At 33.9% G+C, this 1,211-nt stretch overlaps 1 protein-coding gene across 3 annotated transcripts in view; it reads left to right on the forward strand.

Moving 5' to 3' along the window:
• ncapd2 (non-SMC condensin I complex, subunit D2) overlaps nucleotides 1-690 on the forward strand; it is a 23,770-nt gene extending 23,080 nt beyond the window's left edge. For all 3 annotated transcript variants that reach the window (XM_008431456.2, XM_017309720.1, XM_008431457.2), the window contains one exon: nucleotides 431-690. In XM_008431456.2, the coding sequence (XP_008429678.1) occupies nucleotides 431-513 (83 nt within the window). In that variant the 3' untranslated portion in view covers nucleotides 514-690. The remainder of the gene's footprint in view (nucleotides 1-430) is intronic.
• The last annotated feature ends 521 nt before the right edge of the window (nucleotides 691-1,211 follow it).

Below are 1,211 nucleotides of genomic sequence, written 5' to 3' on the forward strand. Positions count from 1 at the left end.
TATATATATATATATATATATAATAAGTAATGCCTGTAAAAATGCTAATAATGGTAGCATAAAATCTACTATAAATTCCCTTAGAACCTTTAATGTGGGCGTAAACATTTTCAGAAACTTGATCTATTCAGTACTTTTTAATTTGGGAATGATTTCTTGTAAAGTTTTTGATTAGTTTATGGTTCACATCATGTTAAATGATTATATTTGAATTCTTGCTTTATGACTTTTTCAAATTTTCTTCTTTGGGAGTTTTTTTTTTTTTTTTTACGGGCTGAATTTGTCTGCAACCATCTCACTTTTTATTTCTACTTATATCAACTTGACATGATTTTCTAAAAACATCTAAAAAATCAATTGGAAAAAGAAATTCGAACCCAAGATGAAATACTCTGCAGAAATGTCTCACTAAGCTTTTCTCTTCCTTCAGATGCTGTCATGGCAGAGAGTGAGACCCCCAAAGTGACGACACCCATCTCCCGCACGTCACGCCGAACTCGCCTCAGAAACTGATTTCCTTCCCGTTTTGCTTTTTTAATGCCTTCTTAATATTTTATAATCAATGATTTAATTTTAGCTCCTTGTGCATTTGTTTTATCGACTTTACTGTATCATTAAGCTTTTGTAGTCTGATAGTGCATCTAATGAGAGATTAGAAATCCTTCTTAATAAACCTGGGTCTTGTTTTAATTTCTGTGGTTCCATGTGTCACACACGCATCTTTTACACTATATAATTAGAGTGATTACAAGTGTTAAAGCTGTAGTATTTAACTTTTATTTTTAAAATATATATGTCCCGATAGATGAATCGATCAGTCATACTTCAATAATTGGGTTTCACTCACTGGTTCCACAGGTTCATAAAGTTGAGTTTTAAAACCACCTCATTATCCACATGACCGTTCTGGTGTAGTTTCTGCCAGCTGTACAGATAAGTTCAGCCCCTCTCCTACCTGTTGCTGCACATTGCACATTAGGTGGCTGAAAGAGCACAAATACAATCAGCAATGACGCTAATACAGCAAGCTCTTACTTTGCGCAAGTAGCAGCTGATATCAGTGGGTTGAATTTTACACTAGAATGCTTCTAAATGTTAATTCTAATATGAGGTATTTGCAGTAGATGACGTTTACATTTCTGTACATGTACCATGAAACAGTGGTGTTTCTATGCATGTTTAACATTCAGTGAGAATCTAGCAGCCATTAC

This window comes from Poecilia reticulata, linkage group LG16, assembly GCF_000633615.1.
Source record: "Poecilia reticulata strain Guanapo linkage group LG16, Guppy_female_1.0+MT, whole genome shotgun sequence".
NCBI lineage: Eukaryota > Metazoa > Chordata > Actinopteri > Cyprinodontiformes > Poeciliidae > Poecilia > Poecilia reticulata.